At 34.8% G+C, this 20,165-nt stretch overlaps 3 protein-coding genes across 4 annotated transcripts in view; 2 read left to right on the forward strand and 1 right to left on the reverse strand.

Annotated features, from left to right (window-relative positions):
- Positions 1-20,165, forward strand: part of LOC132052565 (late embryogenesis abundant protein At5g17165-like) — a 44,833-nt gene that overhangs the window by 6,779 nt on the left and 17,889 nt on the right. The window lies entirely within an intron of this gene.
- Positions 33-3,654, reverse strand: LOC132052559 (uncharacterized). Of its 2 annotated transcripts, none has more exons than XM_059444155.1 (5): positions 3,448-3,654; positions 1,902-2,490; positions 1,655-1,813; positions 428-1,371; positions 33-327 (listed from the first exon to the last, which is right to left on the reverse strand). In XM_059444155.1, the coding sequence occupies exons 1-5, from the start codon at positions 3,559-3,561 to the stop codon at positions 259-261; spliced, it is 1,875 nt and encodes a 624-aa protein (XP_059300138.1). In that variant the 5' UTR covers positions 3,562-3,654; the 3' UTR covers positions 33-258. The 2 variants fall into 2 exon arrangements, with proteins under 2 accessions (XP_059300138.1, XP_059300137.1); XM_059444154.1 differs by having other exon boundaries at positions 428-1,380; positions 3,448-3,653.
- LOC132052560 (uncharacterized protein At1g51745-like) lies at positions 9,128-15,884 on the forward strand. The gene is made up of 3 exons (XM_059444156.1): positions 9,128-9,532; positions 11,897-12,897; positions 14,371-15,884. Exons 1-3 carry the CDS (start codon positions 9,345-9,347, stop codon positions 15,483-15,485), a joined length of 2,304 nt encoding a protein of 767 aa, XP_059300139.1. The 5' UTR covers positions 9,128-9,344; the 3' UTR covers positions 15,486-15,884.

Genomic DNA, 20,165 nt, shown 5'->3' on the forward strand with positions numbered 1-20,165 from the left:
ATCATCATAATTAGTTGGAGAGAGACTAGATAGATTGACAAAGAGAATAATTTATCTGGTGGATTCATCATCATATGAGTAATTTTAGTTTTTCATACAAGTATTGAAAAAACCCTCAAGGGATTCAAAAACACAATAATTTGATGTCTCAAAGTAGCAAACCAAGAAGGTTTTGCAGGATTGATCTTCCATCTTCATCCCACTCAAGGTTGACTTAATTGGCAGGCGGAGTGGTCTGCCCCTACAGTATTATGAGCTTCAATTTTCGGTTTCACTGGTCAAACGGTTTCCTGGAAGCTTTTGCAAGGCTGATCTTGAGCTTGCTGCCTGTGAATGAAAAAAACACTTTAGTTTACCATATTGAATATCTACAACCAAAAGTGAAAAAGGAACACACAAGTGAAAAAGAAGCTGATGTTGTTCTTACCTTAATTTGAGCAGCCTCTTTTCCATTAGGAGCTTTTGCGATCTTTAGCTCTTTCAACATTTTTGTAAGCTGCCTCAAGCTTAAATCTTGCAGAGATTGCTTATTGTCATTGCCAGCAGTGCCTTTGTTTTCTTTCGCACAAACCAAGTTTTCCTTGTTATCTGTAACAATTATCTGTCCTGGTTCTAGGGCAGCATTAGGTATGAGAGAAGCATGAGAAGCATCCACATTAGCCTCAGCATGATCAATTTCAGATTCTTCCATAGGTTCTTCTCCAGCAACTTCTGTATTAGCTTCTGGAACATTTAAACACTGCTGAGCTGCACTCTCCACAGTAGCCTTAGCATAATCAACTTCAGATTCTTCCATGGGTTCTTCTCCAGAAACTTCCAGAGCATCAGCTGGTGTATCCACATTAGCCTCAGTAAGACTAACACCATATTCTTCCACTTCATTCTTGAATTGCCCGAACAAGTTCACCTCAAGAGAATCTATGTTAGCTTGCATGTTAGTCAGACACTTCTGCTTACTTGCACTCACCTTAGCCTCCACCTCAGGTTCTCCAATCAACTCTTGTTCTCCTGCAACATCAGAATTACATTCTGCACCCTCATTCACTTGATTAAGATTATCTTCTTCATCTTCATCATTTTCTGCCACAAAATCAGATGTATCACCACAATGGTGCTCATCTTGTTCATATAGCTGCTTGGTCAGAACCACATTAGTGACATCTGAATCTCTGTTGGTATCATCACCCAAGTTCTGGCTTTTGTTCTGGAAATCTTTTTCCTCTTTAGCCTCAGCATGATCAATTTCAGATTCGTCCATGGGTTCTTCTCCAGAAACTTCAATTTTAGCTCCCGCAACGTCATCCAAACGCATTTCTCCAGATGCCATTTCTTTCCCGTTCTCAAGTACCTTCATTTCTGATGTATGCATATCTTCAGATCCTGAAAAAATTTCATTTAATTATCACAAAGCAAGAAGTTTTGCACTGTACTAAGTAAACTAAGATTGTCATACAAAAAAAGATGGTGATAAGACAATTGATACAAAAAGTAGACCAAAGAACAGATACCATTTTCTTGAATCTTTCTTCTACTGAACACGGCTTTATACGTAAGCAATGAAAATAAATTGATAGCCAAAACCATTTAAGTTCACGTAAATAGTAATCGGGAAGACTAGAGCAACAAATTACACCGAGAACAGAGCAATACATACCGCTGTTATTGTGCTCCAGTGCTACTTCCTCTGAGCCCTCTTCTGCATTTGTATCTAAAGCAACAACTACCAGGTCATTGCCACTTTCTGGTTGAGCACATGCTGTAGTATCTGATTCATTGTTGATGTCCAAACTCTCGAACGCTTTCAAATCAATACCTGTGGAATAGTTGCTAGTCAGATTTGAGACCAAGCGATGATCATGAAAAAAGAAAGGTTCAGGATTCCATGAGCTTGGGAACATTACCACTTTTGTCTAGTTCTTCATTCTTGGAGTTCACCTCCAAACTTTCATCTGTTTCTTCAGAAACCGCATCAAACGTAAGGGTTCCTGACTTTTCATCCTCTTGTGTGCTTGATTCCTGCTGTTTCCCAGCTAACCTCACTGATCGACGAGTGCTGTACACTTGCCTAACTGAACTCTTTGCCTTCACTTCCTTTCTTTGGCTAGTGAGGGCAGCTGCTGGTGTCTTTGGAACATCTTTCTTTTCTTCCTCAACCTGATCCTTGATTTTCTCTTTTGGTTCACATTCATTCATTACAGATTCCAGCTTAGCGCAAACGTTTGTTGTTGCAGCCCTCCTTCTGGTAGTTGGCAATGCAGGAGTCTCAAGTGTATCATTTTTCACTTCATTGACCACCGTTCCTCTTGTTCTGCAGCGAGTCCTAGTCGAGGTCTGCAAAGTTTCCGAGTCATGTTTGATTGTCGTTTGTTGGGCAGTTCGGCGACCAGTCCGAGGTACACTCATTACTGCTTCTGACTTTCCAGGAGACTCCATAGATGAGTTTGCAACATCAGATTCACATGCTTTCAAGACCTCTTCAATACCGTCAACCTGCATATAAAACACATTTCTGAATTTCCTTTCTGATGTACAATGGCAATATACTATTAGGTGAATATGTGTTTATAAGCAGCTATAGAAATCCAGCTGTTGAAGTATTAATCAGGCATAACTTAGGCAATGGTTTTTAGAACATTTAATTATAGTCAAAGATTTATTGTTACTTAACAGTCATCACAATGAGGTAATTAAAGGGTCTGCAAGTGAAATGAGGTAAACCGGTTTACATATCAATCCAACTAAACAAATATTCACAGATCAAATCAGATACCGGTAATTCCTCTTCCTATTGCAACCATTTGAAATGCTGCTCATTCTATTTTCATTTTTAAACAAACTCAACAATGGTTTAAATTAAAAAAGCTTACCAACTCGAGAGAGGTGACTGCAAATGAAATGAGGTAAACGGATTTACTTATCAATCCAACAAAAAAATATTTGCAGATCGAATCAGATACTGATATTCCTCTTCCTACTGTAAAAAGGGGTCATTTGGTACGCTAGATAAGGTGGATATCTCTTAATAAGATATAAATTTATCCTGAGATTATCGTCAACCAAACACAATATAAATTTAATTCTAGACTCAATCCTGGATATCCCATCTCGTTCCATCAAACTTGGGATTATTTTACAGGTGGGATAAATTAGTCCAAGAATTATAAATCCCAGAACTATAATCCCGGGGATAATTTAGTCCGCGAACCAAACGACCCCTAATCATTTTGAAATGCTTCTTATATTATTTTCATTTCAAACAAGCTCAACAATGAATTTGAATTAAAAAGCTTACAAATTTGAGTGAGGTCACTGCAAATGAAATGAGGTAAACCAATTCACAGATCGAATCAGAAACTAGTATTCCATCTGAAATGCTACTTATTTCCTTTTCATTTTAAATAAGCTCATAAACATAATTTTCAAATTTAAAAAAAAAAAAAGACTTACAAAGTCGAGAGATTGAAGAGCATCAGCCATAGCAACATTAGTCATATTAGCTGGGATTTTGTTCTTCTTGCAAAGAGCTTGCAATTCTCTCCTTGTTAAGCTGTGGAAATCCATCTCAACCGTTGAAATTAAACACGAAAATCGATCTGCGATTGCTGTGGGGAGTGGGGGAAAGGGATTTATGAGCTTGTTGAATTGACAATGATGAGAAAAAGTAGGGATATATATACTTGTTGTCTTGTCAAGGTGACCGTTGGAGCGTAAATTTGAATTTTTTTGAACTTTTGGGCTGTACAGAGAAACCCTAAGCCTCTTAATGAGTGGGCCTTCCTGTATTGTTTTGGATGAAGCCCATCTATAATTGTTTGTTTATTACCTGCCCAACAGGTTGATTTTCATGGCTGATTTACTTCAATTTATGTGATATAGTTTGACTAGGCACGAAGTTTAAGAGCCCGTTTGGATTGGCTTATAAGTTGGCTTATAAGCTGTTTTATAGACTTAAAGTCATTTTGTGCTTAAAATAAGCTCAAAAAAATAATTAGACCCATTAAACTTAGTTTAAAGGAAATCCAAACGGGCTCTAAGATAGAAAGGAAGACTTTTGAAAACTTTTGAAACTCATAGATATTGGTGTGACTATAAACCATTTTATTAAAGGTAAAAGGAGAAGTTTTAAGCTAAATTACTTCTAAATATAAAAATGTATCGTTCTTTTTGACATAGATTAAAAAGAAAAGTGTATCACCTAAGTTGAGACAGAAGAAGTAAACTACTAATTTCCTTTTGTTTAATGTATTAAGTAAGTGATGCAAAATAATTATTGAATTTCTATTATTGTTTTGACAAATAAGATCACATTTTTTTCAACCTAAATCTGAGCGAATCTATACTTGGCAAGTCTAAGAGAAGGATATTTTTCACATAAATTTTGATATATGTCAAACTTCCAATATGCTTCAGAAGATGCTTGTGAAATATTGCTTCCTATTCTATTGAATACTATAAGATTAATTTCAAACTAACTTAAAATGGACTTTTAAGTTTTCGGTTTGTTGGGACGTATCAAAAGTAATCATCGCTTTACATTTTTTTAAGAAAGATAAAGAGAAAAAGGTGATTTATTGTATTGTCCTAGAATTATGTTAATTTTTTTTTTTTTTTTTTTTAAGAAAAAACTTGTTTCGTCATTTTTTACTACTCTTAATTATTATGTTACTTCAAAAGATATACAAGGCTCCCTTTAAATCTTGATAAATTAACATTTTCTCTACATTTGTAGTTTCATGTTAGTAACTAATTATTCTTTTTAACTCTTAGATGAAAGAAGGAAGGGCCATTAAAATGTTGATGGCCCTCTTCTTCTTCCATTGTGAGATGCGAGACAAAGTCCCCAACAGAAATTTATATGAGAGTCTCACAATGGAAAGATATCTACCCGAGAGACAAAGGGAATTATAAATTGTCTAAGACATTTGCTTTCTTTGATGTGAGTCATGAAATACAACAAAAATTCAATGTTGTTAATAGAGTCTCACTCGGTGTTGTACTTATAGACATCATCAATAATGATCAATCATAATAAGAGTTTTATGAGCTGGTTGTTGTTTCCGTAAATAATGTCAATTGTTGATGAACGATTAGTCAACAATAAGAGTCTGTGAGGTATTATTTAGTCTACTTAGACGTGAGATTACAACATATAATACAAGAGATGAAATATCATTTTCTAAAAAACATCTCACATGATAAGAAAAAGAGAATAGATTATAAATTAGAGAAAAGACTCTCATTTAACCGTCGAATTGATGTGTGAAACTTAACTTTTATTTATTTTTTAACAACTTTCATCCCAATTATTTCACTAAGAAAATAATACCAGAGCACGTGATTTGTCCATCTCTATTGATTTTGTTTGTCAAAAATGACTAACCCTTCATTTTTTGTTTTTTTCTTTTATTATTTTTCTCTTTCTTCTTCTTTCCTCCTTCTCTCTTTCTTCTTCTTTCTCCCTCAACACCCCCCCCCCCCGCCCCGCCGGCCGCCACCTACGCATTTCGCCGCCGCACCGCGCCGCCGCCGCCACAAAATAATCAATACTAAAAAATTACCAACCCTTCATTTTTTATTTTTCTCTTCCTTCTTCTTTCTCCTCATCCTACTATAAACACCCATAAGAATAACACCCATGGAACAACACCCACCATCACCCCACCAAATTTCATCCCATTTTTTTTCAAATTCGTCTAAATTGATTATTTTGGTTGTTATTGTTAACTATTATTATTATTATTATTATTATTATTATTATTATTATTATTATTATTATCATTTTTTGTTTTCTTGATTTTGATTTTCCATTTCTTCCATAATCATTATTCCATAAATAATTCACAAAAAACCCGTACGCCCCCTTCCCCCAAATCTTCACAACCCCCCACCCCCCCCGCCCCCGCCCCTCCCCACCACGCCACAGCCCCCCCCCACCGTTTCGTCGTACCTCCCCCCCACCCCACTCCCGCCCCCGCCCCCACCAATTCCTTTTTCTCTATATTCTCATCATTCTTTCTTACCATTTTTTTTCTTGATTTTGATTTTTGTTTTCTTTCAAAAATAAAATTATTAATGATTTGGATGAAAGGAACTCTGGTGGTGGGTGTGAGTGTTTAAAGAATGTTGTTTTAATGGTAATTAAAAAAAGAGAAAATAAAAAAAGGGTGAAGAAGATGGTGGTGGGGGGCGATTGTGGGGTAGAGCGGGGGGCGCCGGGGTGGGGGTGGGGGTGGGGTGAGAGAGAAAAATAATTAATTATTTTTTAATTATATATTATTTTTATTTTATTTTTAATTATATAATAATATATATCTATATATATCAAAACTTTTCACTCTCTTAATTTTTTTTTTTTTTTTTTTTTTTTGCCATCTATCGGGTGGTAAATAATTGGGAAAAAATTAAGGGGGGTAAATAAAAACATGTTTTTTAGTTCAACTCATTCTCTCCGAGGTTAAATGATGCCCTTATAAATTACTCAAAGCTCTCATTTCGTATTGATGTGTGACATGAGACAAGGCCACAGCCCACATGTGGTATCACTAGAGGCTGAGCACGTGATTTGTCCATCTCTATTGATATTGTGTTTCGGAAAAATACAATAGAGAAGAAGGCATTAGCTAATCATTATGCCATGAAATAAAATTGCCAGAGACATGGGAAAAGGCAATCTCATTATTGTTTCTTGATTCATTTGGTTTCATTATTATTAAGACGTTTGAATCTGAATGCAAATCTGAATGGTTAAAATTTGATCTCTAAATTTGATCACTGAATGATTAAGACTAGGGGTGTACAAAGCAAACCGACAAACCGCACCAAACCGATAAACCGAGAAAAAAACCCGACTAGTAGTTTGGTTTGACTTGATTTGATGTTGGAAAAAAGTTCCGATCATAATTGATTTGGTTTGATTTTAGCTAAAAAAAGTCAAACCGAACCAAACCGACCCGACATTACGTGTATTCGATTTTTAAAATATTTTATACATAAAAAAATTTATTTACAATGTAATTTGTAAATATTTCTTAAATTTTTTTCATAGTTTTTTATTTTATAATATTATTTTAATTTTTAATTTTGAATGCCAATAAGTTTTATATCCCATAAATGTTAGTAACTCAAATAAAGTCCAAGTCAAAACCAATTCAAAACTAATGCTAACAAAAGAAATTCAATTCTAACGCTAGACATGGCACTAATGTTGGATATCTATTCTTTAGTTTTGCTTAATTGGTTTAGAGCGTAAAAATACATAGCTTAGTTTTTTTCTTTGTCATGTAATTAATACTTATTAGCCGTACTTATTTTAGTATAACTTAGTATTTAGATTAAAGTTATTTTCTTTATGGCTTATTAATTAGCAATACTTATTTTAACCGATTTTATTATCTTTTTTCTTGAATTTTTTAATACGATGTCATCACCCATCTCACATTTTGTGTTATTTTCTTAAGAAACACCTTAGTTAATCATTATCTTACTAGGACTAAATAAATATTGAAGTAAAAGATATGTTTTGTATGAAAAAAAAAATCTCGAAAAACCCGAATCTTGATTCAGTTGAAAAACCCGAATTTTATTATTTGGTTTGGTTTATAAATTTAAAACACGACGCAATTGGTTTGGTTTGATATTTGAAAAATCCTAACTAATTGATCCATGTACATTAATTCGTTTGTTTTTTAACATTTGAATATTCAGAATTTATTATATGTATTAAATCAAATAAAAAGGTGATTAAATTTTATATCAATATAATAAATATTGTATCAAAAATTTAAGTGTAAGAAACTTAAATCAACATAAATATATCTTTTAATCACAATTCTCCAACAAAACAATGAAATCAAAATGACATGTGACGCTTTGGTCATCTTTTCTTTGTTTGCTAGAAAATGTCTTTATCCCGTTCATCATGAGAACCCTGTAGAACAGAAAGAGAAGTAAAATAAGAAAAGGGAATGAAGCCACGACTAAAATTTCTCCAATTTTTTTGTCAATTATGTTGAAAGATGTGCAGGCTTCTTATTACTGCAAGTGATTCGGTCAAATTTGAGTGATTGTCACAGCAAATCATCACATAATAATACTTTCAACAGAATTTGTTAATGCAATTCTTCATTATTCTACTGCAATTTACCCATCAACATTCAAATCCACCGTTTTTAATGCACCCTTCTAGTTTAGCCACTCGATATTCTTAAATTGTATTTGAAAATAAGTCTTTTTGAACCCTAATCTCAAAACAAAAAGTTACCGTAGAAAACATGGAAATAAGATATATAATTCCAAAAAATTGTGAAATCTTGTGAGAAAAAATTTGGTTGGCCAACTGATAATTGAAGAGAGAGATATAGGTGAAACTGTTTTTGCTGAAAGAGAAGCCGACGTGAGTGGGAGAGAGAAAGAAAGCGTGCATTTTTAAGATCTGAATGGTGTTAAGACTTGATTGCAGTTCTGATTCATTAAGACCCAATCTGAATGATTCAGATTCAAACTTCCATTAAGTGCAAACAAATGAGACCTTAGTGTAATTCTCTTCAGATGAAAGGTGAGAGTGACAACTAACCCATACTTATCTCCTTCAAAGCCAAGTGACACGCCCAGACATTTTTCATACCTAACTTGTGTTTTTTCCAGTGTTCAACCTAATGTTGACATCTGTTTTAGATTCGACTAATTCGGATTCACTTTGGTAAATTTCACTTCAAGAGCAAAACTTTTTCTTCTAAAGAAAATTCAATATTTACAGCTTATACTCGAAAGCGGCGGTTAAAGATAGATAAGTAGTTTCCACTCTACTATAATAATCAATGCAATCATGTTAAATTTAGTAAGTGTAAAATATCATCTTCTACTTTAATTGTAATGGTAACGTTTTTTAATCTCAACTTTTTAAAATTTTTGATTTTCATTATTTATTGAGGAGTACTTGTTGAGTTGTTGTCATTTTTAAACTACTTGATAGTGTAAACATACGCTATAAACCAGATTAGAGGAAAAAAGGGGACATAACACAACTCGCGGTTTAAATCAAATTACGCTCGTACATAAAGCGCAAAATAAGACTCTGAATGAAGAAACACTTTGAAATTCTTGAATTAAGTGGATGATCACTAGATGTAATTTTCTCAGAAACCCTAACCCTAGCCCCAAATATATGAATTATACCCAATTTTGACTGGAAACCCTAACCCTAGCCCTAAATTTTCCAATTAGATTCTCCCATTTGCCAATCTTCAATTCCAATTCTCCATTTATTTTCTAGTAACTCAGCAATCAAAACCCCCAATCATCTTCACCATATATTTGTATATATATAAAGATATAGGTATAGAGAAATGGTGAGCTCAGGAACAGAATCAGGACCGTTGGATTGTGGAATTGGGAGTATAGTTTGGGTCCGAAGGCGAAACGGGTCGTGGTGGCCGGGTAAAATACTGGGTCCTGATGAGCTGTCAGCTTCTCATTTGATGTCTCCAAGATCTGGTACTCCAGTTAAGCTTCTTGGAAGGGAAGATGCCAGTGTGTAAGTCCTTTTAATTTTATCTTATAGTGGGAACATTTTGACTGCAAGATAAATGTTGCATGTTGATATTGTTGAATTATGAACTTGTAATAACAACAACCAACGTACTCAGTGTAATCCCACAAGTGGGTTCCGGGGAGGGTAGAGGAGTGTGCAAAACAAAGTAGTTATGAAAGAGGCAATATGGCAGTAAAGGAAACATGACAACTAATAAGGAAAGCAGTACAGAGCATTTTGAAAAAGAATAGTAACGACAACGGAAGTTATGAACTTGTAATAATTGTATTGTCGTCTTGCATGTTATTGATGGATTCTTAGTTGCAGTGAACTTGGAGTATATTTGTTAATGACACTATAAGTAGTGAAATTCCAGTGAGTTTGCATTGTGATATTTCAGTTAAAATTGGGTTGGAGCAGTGGCGGAGCGAGCAAATTCGGCAAGGGTGTTCAAATTTTGAATGGGTGAATATATATATTTTTTTTTAATGAATGGGTGCACCGAAAATCTTAATATTAAACTACACAATTTTTAATAAGATTTGTTTATTTAGAAAATTTAATAGGAAAAAAGAAGAAGTTAAAGACACACTAATTGTGAATTGAATAACATTCACGCTGCTGAAAAATGAGAATCGAAATATAAAATGGCAAAAATTTAAAGACTCCATCCAGAATCGAACCTGAGCGGAGCATAGTAAGGCTTTTTGAACAGCCTTGACCGCTGAGCTAACCCACTCACTTGTGTCAAGGGTGTTCAAAATATATTATATCATAAAATAAGATAGAAATTAACCTATATCCGTCGTGTAATTTCCGGCGAATGGTGTTCACCTGACCACCCTTGGGTGGTTGTAGCTCCGCCCCTGGGTTGGAGGGGTGGTGAGCGATAAGTGAAGCTACTTCAAAAGTACATTCTGGACTTAATATGTTATAATATAGGATATTATAGGATAGTTAATAGTGAGAAGGAAGAAAAAGAGAATTGGATATAATCTTAATTGTTTCCTGATTAGCTCGTGTTCCTTGTTAAATCAACGTGTAGTGGCTTATACCAAAATCTTATCTGGGTTATGTTGGGTGGAGGAGAATGGTAATCGCAGATTCTCTGATCTTGTATGTGAAGATTCGTGTTTGGAAGATTAGCGCTGGTATGCGTGATAGGTATGCAGGCTGGCTTAGTAGATCAGGACTCTTCGTATTGGTTGAAATTTCTTTTTTCTTTTGAATAAGGTAACAAAAGTTGAAATTTCTTTTATAACCCTAAAAATAGGAAACATTACATAATGATAGTAGAGATCCCCCGCCCCTTGTGAGCTATATGTGGAATATTGTTGCCTAAGAGGGTAATATTGAGTTTTACTTAATTTCTTGAGACTTGAGAATAAGATTATATATGCAATTATAGAAGCTCTATCTCCTGGAAGTACACAATTAAAGAACAAAAATACAGAGGAGAGAAAAAAAAAAAATAGCAAATATTTGTGAGTTGATATTCATTTTATTTAGGACCTGTCGCCACAATCTTTCATAATGTTAACGAAAAGCTTATGAGGTTGAGGCAAGATTCTGATTCATCCACTTGAGAGTTTTACTTAGGCGATAATCAAGCCGGTGCTTGTAGAATCGGAGACGGGATCAAGTCAGGAAAGTGTTGCAGAAATGGAAGTGTTCGCAACACCAACACATACTGAAAGGGTACTAATTAAACCAACCATTAATAACTAGTTAAAGCACCAGGAATGGTCCGATGCTGCTAGCAAAACTCTTTTGTTGAGTGCGTGATCAGGACAAGACTCGAGGACGAAGTCTGGGAAGGACACTTAACAAAGCAAGAATTCTTACAGAGTTCTAACATAATGCTTATTCTTTGTCCAACGCAGTACATTTTGGGATAAACAATTTTTCCTTGTGAGGACTTTCCTTCTCCATGTATTAGGCTTCAAACCCTCTTCGTTTGTTTCTTCTATCTGAGTAGGATTCTTCCTTTTTCGTGAATCAGCGTTTAAAATCTGTATGGCGCTCGTGAGGGAGTGGCTTTATTTTGTTGGACAGACTACTGTCTGGTTATCCAGGGCAGTAGGGCCAGCATGGTCTCATTGAAGTGATTAGAATTGTCACCTGTGATGATCATCTAAATTAAATGAAAAGCAAAATGAAGAAGCAAAAGATGCTTGATTCTATTATTTGCTAAATGCTGCTTTCACCGCTTATTCTTGATATATAGAAATGCTACTCATAGTTGGGGGAATACTGTATCTTCCTAAGTTATGCCATCTGTCCAATTAAACTTCATTTTCTAGGTATAGACACTTCATAGTCTTAGTAATGGTATGTTATGGTGTTTCTTTTTGTGTGTCTTACCAGGGATTGGTATAATTTGGAGAAGTCAAAGCGAGTCAAAGCATTCCGGTGTGGCGAATTTGATGATTTTATTCAACGGGCTGAAGCTTCCCTAGGTATGCCTCCGAAGAAAAGAGAGAAGTATGCACGACGTGAAGATGCAATACTTCATGCTCTTGAACTTGAGAGGCAGTTAGGTAAAAGATATGGGCTTTTAGGTTGTTCATCCACTGATAGAAGCAATAAATCTACTGATGATTTTTCCGGAAGAGAGTCACAGACATATTCAAAATACTTGGATAATGGAAAGGGGAGACGTTTAAGATCTAAATCTCGTCAACTTTCTCATAAGTCTGGTTTCTTCGTTGAGGAAAAGAGTACATGCAACTTTTCTTCTATACAGCAACCCAAAGGTCATAATCAGTTTAGTGGGGATGATGATAATTCCGATGTACCTCCGAGGATGAGAGGTTTACAGGATTTGGGCCTCAGCACTGCTCCTTCAGAGCATAGAAATCTTCCATCAGTTGCTTCAGATGGTGCTGACCGACCTGTCCTTGATAGGAGCGTTGATGCCGTTCCTGATGGGATCTATAACGCAGAACGCCTAGTTAGTATTGAGAGAAAAAATTTGTCAGTCAAAAGGAAATTATCAGATGAAGGCTTGGCCGAAGAAATTCTTGTCAAGAGGCGTGGTAGGAGCTGCCCTCTTGCTCAACTTTTGGAGAGTTCTGAAAATTTACCTGACTCAGGTTCTGTTTCTATCTCCGAGATGGGAGAGGAGCATCCAGGAGTTGCAAAGAAAAGCAGATGTAATTTGGCAGAAGAACCTACAGAATCTTTGACTGTTGAAGAGAGTAATCATGCCCAGATGGAACTCTCAACATTGAAGCGCAAAGATACTGGTTCTCATCCTGCTGAGTTATGTGAACAGAATGCTTCTGGGTCTACAGAATATACAGAAACTGATTCTTCTGAAACAGATTCTGCGGAAGATACTGATGACGAGTTGGCCACAATTTCAGGTTTCTCCCTTCTCAATCTCTCACAAGCCACCTTACATGTAAATTCTTTTTCTCGACAAATGGAAGCCGCATCAAACAAACAAAATCTTTGAGGCCACGCTATGATGCCTCTAAACTTTGGAACTTTGAGATCTTTGGAGCTGATTGGACAAACTAAACTATTTCAATCCCTCACTTTCTATGCTTGTGTCACCTTGTGTGTTCTACCACCCGTATATGAACCAAATCATTCCGTGGTTCTCCTTCTTTCAGTACACACGGTATGGCACGGCCGCCTTGTTCAATCCTCTAAGTTTGTACTGGGACTTTTAGGGGTGAAGCTGTTTGAAAGTGGCTTTAACTGGTTACTTCACCATCATTCTCTATCACTTATGAGCAAGTACAAAGTAGTCCTAGGTTCCCAGGATGTCCAAGTTCCATTAAGGACTTTCATGTGCTATGGTAGAATCTAGGCTAGTTGCAATGGAATTTCTTTATTCTGATTATTTTAAAAGAAATATTTGAAAAGAAAGAATTTGGTATTTGGTCTTGCATACTGTCACATGGTTGGAGTGGTGATGTTCTAAATTACTAGTCCTTTCAATTAAAAGGGAACTGGAAACATCCAAAAGGAAAATTTAGGTCCCCTTTCTCAAAATATTCTCAAGAGATTGCAAAATCTCTCTCTCTCTCTCTCTCTCTCTCTCTGTGTTCTGTATTTTTCTTTTGTGTTTTTATAACGGAGGTGTCTGGTCAGCTTACATGCACGTCGTCTATACCACCTCTATATGTCTCTTTTTAATATTTATTGCTCCTTACTGATTGTAATTTAAATTTTTTATGAAGGTCTAGGGCTTGTTAGTTTGATAAGTAACTTTTTTGTATTATGATTTAGCAGCATGCTGTGTACCAAAAAATCCAAAGACAAAAACAAAAAATTACAGAGGAATGAGATGTGGTACTTTTAGCAAGGAAAACTATTACCTGCCTTGTTCCAGTTGGATTTTGTGGCTAATTTGGTGAGTTATAGACTATAGAGTTGATTCAGAGATGTAATCAGGTTTTAAATCTTAGAACTTTACCAGTTCCAAAGGAAGATCACATTTGAGCGACAAGTATACATGTTCATAAGTTAATTTCTTGATATCTCTTCCTAATACCAAGTCGGCATTATTTCTGATTACCTAAAGAAAAAAGAAACTCCATTCTATCATGCCTAAGTGGTGCAGTTTGCTGCCTGCTAGTTGCTAATTTTTTATCATTTTATGTGAAATTTTTAATGAATTGGTTCTCTGGAATAATGCATTGTTTTTGTATCTAAAGTGCAGAATCATACATCTAATACTGATTATGAATGCATAGTTCCTTATCACTCTTTTATTGCTCATCTCTTGACGTCATGAATCAGATCTTCCATGCGCATTGTTCCTTTAAATATAGAAGATAATAGAATGTTCTGCTTCAGTAGGCTAACTTTGCTTGTTGCTAATGCAGATGGTGCGGCATCCATTGAGCTAGAACCAAAATATATAGGAAGATCTGAAGCACAACCTGGACATGGAAGCATCAGCAGCGAGGAACTGGATGATGGAACTTCTCATACATGTCATCAGGAATCTGTCTCTACTGGATTTGGGGTGTCAAAATGGCAATTAAAAGGGAAAAGGAATAATCGAAGTCTTAACAGGAGGCCTCTGGATCCTTTTGATGGAGACCTTGCGTTAAGACCTTGTCACATGAATAGTTTCAGGGGAAAGAGGGGTTATGGTTCTCTTCAAGATGATCCCGTTATGAACTCTTGGGTGCAAATGGCTGGGTATGGATCTAGAGCTCCACGTAATGCTGGCCAAAATATGTTCAGTTGCGTGGATTGGGCTTGGGATGATCAACCTGCAAGCAAAGGTTACTGGGAGGAGTCTACTGAGGGTTTTGATTCTGTCAATAGCTACCATCATTCCGGTGGCAGGACCATGCTGGTCAATGTGGACTTAAAAGTCCAATCAAGCTATCAGAGAGAGCACGTGCCTATGATTTCATTGACGAGTAAGATAAACGGCCAGGCGATAGTTGGATATCCTGTCCAAATTGAGGTGCTTTCAAACGGGTCTTCTGAAAGCCTCCTTTGGGCAGTTGATGGGAATTTCCCAGAAACATCTGATAATGATACAGCACTCCAACCTATGTGGAGGACTGCTCGCAGGACTGGCAATGTTCGCGTTCCACGGCCACATGCATCATCAGCATTGGATAATGCTGAAGGAATCAAGCATGTACAAGGTTTTGACTGCGACAAAAATGTCCAAAAAGCTAGCGTAGGAGGCGGCGTTCAAAAGGGAAGCATGACAAGGACGGCTATTTCCCGGCCTGCCATAGAAAGAACATTTCCAAGAAAGTCCGGAAAAAGGATTAGTGTTTCTTCTTATCAAAAGGTAAGAACACTTTCTTCTATAGCCTTGCAGCAGAAACATAGTGATCAGAAGGGTAGTTCCACCAGTCATCAAGTGGATGCGGCAATCAAACGAGAGACACTGCCAACAGTCATTGCTTGTATTCCAGTTAAGCTAGTGTTCAGTAGGCTAAGTGAGGAGTTGGTGGGCCGTCATCAGTAATAATTTCTACTGGGGCTGAAGGACATCAATACAGACAATAATATAGTGGCTTGTAAAAAAATGGAGGGATCTAATAATATAAATATTGTACCAACTAGCAGACCATTTCTTGGTGATCTTTTTTGCTCCAGGCAAATGCAGCTTGAATGTGAAGGTAAAGCCGGCAAGGCATACCATAGGACATTGTTTTAGGATGGTATCTCAGTTGTACATGTTTTTTTTTTTTTTTTTCACAAGTAATTTTATTTATTTATTTTGTTTTTGAGGTGTGGGAGTGTGGAAAGCTGAAGGTGGGTTAGACACAGATAGTAGGCTCTATATATATATATGACATTATGTATGTAAATTGTCTGACTTATCTATGACTTGGTGCCTTTCCCAGCGTGAAACAAACAGAAATTTCTGGTGCTCTTCATCAGACTCAGCTGCACTTACTCGCACGAAGTTTACGTCAAATAAATGCATATAATTTTTTTATAATTTAATCATAGTAGTGACGTGTATTTCCACTTCAATTTCCGGCCCTTCTGGTTAAATTGTTTAGCATTGTGACTAGGTGTATGTAACTATTTTTCGAACCAACACTTATGTTCATTTACTTATGTTCATTTAACTTTAAAGCCTTCATATTTCAAATCTTTAAATTTTGCCCCTTCGCTAAATCCCATAGGTTTCCGTGCAAAATTTTAAAAAAAATTCGCAAGCAAAGTTTAAATTTCACTATGCCCAACTATTCATTGACCAGCATACTTATTTTTGCTTGACATAAATCCTTGTTACACTGTTTGTTTTGATTTGATTACCAAACCATTGGGCAAACTTTGCCTTGAAGCATATATATGTATTTTTCAAGCATATATACCAAAGTTTGGAAAAGTATTATACAACCAAATGTCCATATACAAATTCACATTAAATTTAAACAGTTTGGGCGACCCAAGAAATAAAAAATCCATCACAAAAGGACTAAATGCAGGGTACACTAGAAGAATAGGGGTGGCAAGATGAAATCATAATGGATCTCACAGTACACAAAAATTTTTGGTATGCTAGTGGCATTGGTTTGGAGAGAAAGGAACCTACTATTTCAAAATAAATTAGACTGCAGAGAGATTGCACAAGAACAACTTCAAATGGCAGAGCTTTCTTGCTATGAATTGCTAGCTAAGTGTAGTTGATTAAAGCCGTCGTTGTTTTTTTAATGTAATAGTTGCTCCTAGTTTGACTTATACAAGTTAGTGAGTAGGAATTTTACCATGTACGCTTGAAGGTATAGTACAAGTTTTTTGGATGGAATAAAATAGACTTTCAACCAAAAAAAAGTTTGCCTTATATTTATATGCCTAAATGCGTACTTTTTAGTTATGTTTAATACTTTTCTTTGCCGGATCACTTTAACTTTTTCTTAAAGATTTACATCATACACTCCCCTAGTCCTGCTTGCGAATTTATTTTTTTATTTTATGCTTGAGCGGGGTTCGAACATTTCATGTATTCGCTCATCTTTACAAAGGGCAAAATTTAAAGACCACAAATATGAACAAAAATTTAAAGACCACAAATTTGAGTGGCAAAATTTCGGCAATCCGTGCAAAAAAATGTTCATTTAACTAGATGCAATTGGCCCGTGCTACCAGGGCCCAACTATTCATTGTTTTTGCTTAGGGCTTTTTACCTGTCATAGCTACCTTTAAGACTTATTTATGAATAATAACTACCTTATTTTTTTATTTAATTTTTGTAGCTTTATTTTTCCAAAATTACATTTCATAACTAATCCAGTAACTTTTGAAATACATGTACCTCTTTATTCTCCCTCACTACACATTTATCATCTTCTCCGACCCAAAAAAAATTCTCTCTCCTCTTTCCCTTTCCCTTTCCCCTCACTATCGACATCTGGTCGTCCGGTTCGAAAAAAAATTCTCTCTCCTATTGCCATCGGTGATGCCAGAATCCATGGCTTCTTCTCAGATCTGGACGGTTATCGAGCAAGTTGATCGGATTTGGAATAATGAACATCACAACCATAAAGCTTAAGCTTTTTGTGATTGCACAGTATATATCTGATTCAATGATCTAGATTTCAATTCCCTACTTTTCTTGGAGTTATTACCAATACGTAAATGCGACTCAAATATGTTGGAACTCAACTACTCTGAAAATCGTGTTAATATTTTTTTTTTTTTTCCTTCTCGTTAAGATATGCATATGCTCAAGTTACAATCTTTTCAAGTAAGTATGGCACTTAGAGATATAATGATGCGAAGAAGGTGTTTGATGAAATGCCTCAAAGATATAAGTAATACGATATCATGTTATCTTGATCATGGGTTGGTGAATAAGGTAATGGATGACTGGTTTCTACTAAGGAGAATGTTGGTGGAATATGATTGAAGTTAGAAACAAGTGAAATGAAAAATCTTGGGAAATATATTTCAAGATATTTCGTTGTATTTTGTATTTCTAAAGTTTCGATATATTTCATTGTATTCCATTGTACATACACATACTACAATTTTATATTTCTTAAATAATCAACCATATTTCATTGTATTTCGGTGTATATTTTTTGTATTTGGAAGTATTTCTAAAAGTTTGGAATAGAGTAATTTGGAGAGAGAAGGAATCATACATGGTTGATTTAATTTGACCCCATTTAAAATGAAAGAAGAGAATCTACATAGCCTATTTTTTGATTTTATATTTCAAAGATATTTCAAAAATGTGAAGATTTTGTATTTCCGTGTATTTTTATATTTCAAAAAGAAATACAACTAAATACAACAAAAACTTACGATTTGTAAATATAGAAAAGTAGCTATAAATTGTTAAACTATATATTTTTATAGAATCCTTGAACTTTGTTTGTTTTGATTTGATTAATCCATTTAAAAATAATAATTTTTTTAAATATTTGATAACAATTAAATTTAAACCGTTTTAAAAAATCACTAAATGCTAAAAGTAGAAAATACCCTTAAAAATAAATTAATTATGTTGCACATGAGCTGCTTCTAGATTCTTCTATATAGCAGAAATTTTGATGCAAATTGATATTCTTTTCATAACTTTTTTTTTACATCTCACCCAAAACAAAATACCAGGAAACATAAGCTGTCAGCTCATATCTATCTCTGCTCCTCGATCGAACAAAAGCTGTTTGATCCTATATAAAAACGCGTACTCATCGTGGTCGTCCTTCACTTGCTGATCGTTCGCGAGTCGAACTCGCTCTCTTGCCACGCCTTTCACTCACTCGCTTGAGTCGGACTCAATCACTCTTTGAGTTTGATTAGTTAATGTTAAAGTAATACTATTTCGTGAAACATAGACTACTAAGAAATTAAAGTTTGCTACTTTAAAGTCAACTTTGATAATATCTATCCTAATATATTCGGTGTTTATTGGGTATCAAAGATTTAAGGAATATTTTCCCCAAATAAACATAGATTTGAGATAAAGAGTTCTATTTATTAAGAAAAATATTGTTTCATATAGTATATATTTTTTGAAAGAATTTGGGAATAAAAATAAAAATTGTCTTTCTCCAATTTTCTAATATGTTTTGTGAATGGATTGAAATTACTACAATGCTGAACTTGAACTTTTTTAATAACATCATTTGCTATTAACAGACAACAACAATGAGAAGAAACGCATTTTAACGTTTTCTTATTTGTTAGTACTTTTGATTAAGCTCTTCTGGAAAGTACTTCAAGAACATTTTTGTAAGTCAAAAAAAGTTGAAGAATTTCATCCTCCATCATTTATTTGAATTTCATCCTCCGTCAAAATTAATTTATTCCCAGACGTTTTTATTGCATTAGATTTTGATGTTTTGTTTTGCTATTGTGTGTATTTTATAACTTAAATTAGTTTCTTCATAATTATATAACCAAAATATTTAATAAAAAAGGCACATTTAATAAAGCCAGTGAAATTAATTACTAAAATGATAAAGCTTTGTTTGGATATTTAAGAAAATATGCCACAATATATTACTTCCTCCGTCACAATTTATATGATGGTGTTTGACTGAACACGGAGTTTTAAAAAATAAAGAAAGACTTTTGAAATTTGTGATCTAGAATAAGTTATAAAAATTTCTGTGGTTGTAAATCATTTCATTAAGGATGAAATGGAACGTTTGAAGTTAAATTGTTACGAAATATAAAAAGATGTCAATTTTTTTAATTAACTAAAAAAAAAAGTGTCATATAAATTGAAACCAAAAGAGTATATAAAATACCCAACTAAATATAAATAGTGTATATTCATGCCATTGACTATAGAAGTATTAAAGAGTTCACAGGTGAAATGAAGAAGTGAAATTATGTAAGCATAAAGAAAAAAGTGAAAAGTAAAAGTGTAAAAAGTGACATATGGTTAGCTGATAATTATTACATGCTATTTGAAATGACATCATTTGTAGTACCGTACATATGTAAATGAGCACAACAAAATATATTGAAGATACAAATGAAAGAGAATGGATGAGAACTGGGGCCCATGGAAGAATCAAAGGAAATGCTTTAATGTTGGCTGTGAAATTACAATACTACCCTTGATCGACGATCATGATTCTCAAACCCATGCTTCTATAATAGTATAAATATAAATGTATTAGACGAGTTTCAAGTCTGACTTGGTTGGAGCAACGTCGTTTATTGCTCACAA

Source organism: Lycium ferocissimum, chromosome 4, assembly GCF_029784015.1.
Source record: "Lycium ferocissimum isolate CSIRO_LF1 chromosome 4, AGI_CSIRO_Lferr_CH_V1, whole genome shotgun sequence".
NCBI classification, from domain to species: Eukaryota; Viridiplantae; Streptophyta; class Magnoliopsida; order Solanales; family Solanaceae; genus Lycium; species Lycium ferocissimum.

Bases quoted from the DNA above. Each gene is read 5' to 3' on its own strand.
- LOC132052559 (XM_059444154.1), bottom strand. From the start codon at position 3,561: ATGGATTTCCACAGCTTAACAAGGAGAGAATTGCAAGCTCTTTGCAAG. The intron at 2,491-3,447 runs GTAAGTCTTTTT...TTTTATATGCAG, and splicing joins CTCTTCAATCTCTCGACTTT to GTTGACGGTATTGAAGAGGT. The intron at 1,814-1,901 runs GTAATGTTCCCA...ACTATTCCACAG, and splicing joins TGAAGAACTAGACAAAAGTG to GTATTGATTTGAAAGCGTTC.
- LOC132052560 (XM_059444156.1), top strand. From the start codon at position 9,345: ATGGTGAGCTCAGGAACAGAATCAGGACCGTTGGATTGTGGAATTGGG. The intron at 9,533-11,896 runs GTAAGTCCTTTT...GTGTCTTACCAG, and splicing joins GGAAGGGAAGATGCCAGTGT to GGATTGGTATAATTTGGAGA. The intron at 12,898-14,370 runs GTTTCTCCCTTC...TTGCTAATGCAG, and splicing joins CGAGTTGGCCACAATTTCAG to ATGGTGCGGCATCCATTGAG.